Source organism: Kryptolebias marmoratus, linkage group LG23 (assembly GCF_001649575.2).
Source record: "Kryptolebias marmoratus isolate JLee-2015 linkage group LG23, ASM164957v2, whole genome shotgun sequence".
Taxonomy (NCBI): Eukaryota; Metazoa; Chordata; class Actinopteri; order Cyprinodontiformes; family Rivulidae; genus Kryptolebias; species Kryptolebias marmoratus.
In genome coordinates, this window is record NC_051452.1 from 16,778,977 (window position 1) to 16,779,900 (window position 924).

A 924-nucleotide genomic window follows, 5' to 3' on the forward strand; every position below is an offset into this window, starting at 1 on the left:
TGTGGTCCTGGTCTCCCCCTGCGGGACTGAGGTTCTGGTGCTCTTGGTCTCCCCCTGTGGTCCTGGTCTCCCCCTGCGGGACTGAGGTTCTGGTGCTCTTGGTCTCCCCCTGTGGTCCTGGTCTCCCCCTGCAGGACAATCCTGGTAGTTCTGGTCTTCCCCTGTGGTCCTGGTCTCCCCCAGCAGGACTGAGGTTCTGGTGGTCCTTGTTTTCCCCTACTGGACAGTCCTGGTGGTTCTGGTCTCCCTCTGTGGTCCTGGTCTCCCCCTGTAGGATGCATGTTCTGGTGGTCCTGGTCTCCCCCTGCAGGACAGTCCTGGTGGTCCTGGTCTCCCCCTACGGGACTGAGGTTCTGGTGGTCCTGGTCTCCCCCTACAGGATGGAGGTTCTGGTGGTCCTGGTCTCCCCCTGTAGGACAGTCCTGGTGGTCCTGGTCCCCCCCTGCAGGACTGAGGTCCAGGTGGTTCTGGTCCCCCCCTGCAGGACTTCAGAGCTGTGTCTGAGCAGAGAAGGTAAACAGTGTCAGCTGACCTCCTGCACTCAGTTAATGATCGACCTGCTGTTGATGAAGCTGACCTCTGCTCGTCCTCCTCAGTCCGCAGACAGCATGGCTCGCCTGGTGGAGTGTGTCCCCAACTTCTCAGAGGGTCGGAACAAAGAGGTGAGACTTTTCAGACCGTTGGTTTGATCTGTGCCGATAGTTTCCTCCTCATCTCCTCTGATCGGACCTCAGCAGCTTCTCAACAAACTCTTCTCATACAAGAAGTTTCCTTTCTTGTCTCTTCCTCCTGTAGCTTGTAGGTCCAGCTCGCAGCTGCAACACTACAGGTGCTGGTCATAAAATTAGAATATCATGAAAAAGTAGATTGATTTCAGTAATTCCATTTAAAAAGTGAAACTTGTATATTATATTCATACATTAC

General features: G+C 54.7%; 2 protein-coding genes across 3 annotated transcripts in view; one reads left to right on the forward strand and one right to left on the reverse strand.

Moving 5' to 3' along the window:
* adgrg7.1 (adhesion G protein-coupled receptor G7, tandem duplicate 1) overlaps window positions 1-610 on the reverse strand; it is a 10,323-nt gene extending 9,713 nt beyond the window's left edge. The window contains exons 1-2 of the mRNA XM_037973989.1: window positions 606-610; window positions 28-486 (exon numbers count right to left, since the gene is read on the reverse strand). Of these exons, the coding sequence (XP_037829917.1) occupies window positions 28-486; window positions 606-610 (464 nt within the window). The remainder of the gene's footprint in view (window positions 1-27; window positions 487-605) is intronic.
* ftcd (formimidoyltransferase cyclodeaminase) overlaps window positions 374-924 on the forward strand; it is a 7,725-nt gene continuing 7,174 nt past the window's right edge. Inside the window, exons 1-2 of one of the 2 annotated variants that reach the window (XM_037973967.1) lie at window positions 374-513; window positions 597-662. In XM_037973967.1, coding sequence (XP_037829895.1) covers window positions 609-662 — 54 coding nt within the window. In that variant the 5' untranslated portion in view covers window positions 374-513; window positions 597-608. Of the gene's footprint in view, window positions 514-578; window positions 663-924 lie in introns of those variants that run through there. The other variant, XM_037973966.1, reaches the window with a different exon arrangement.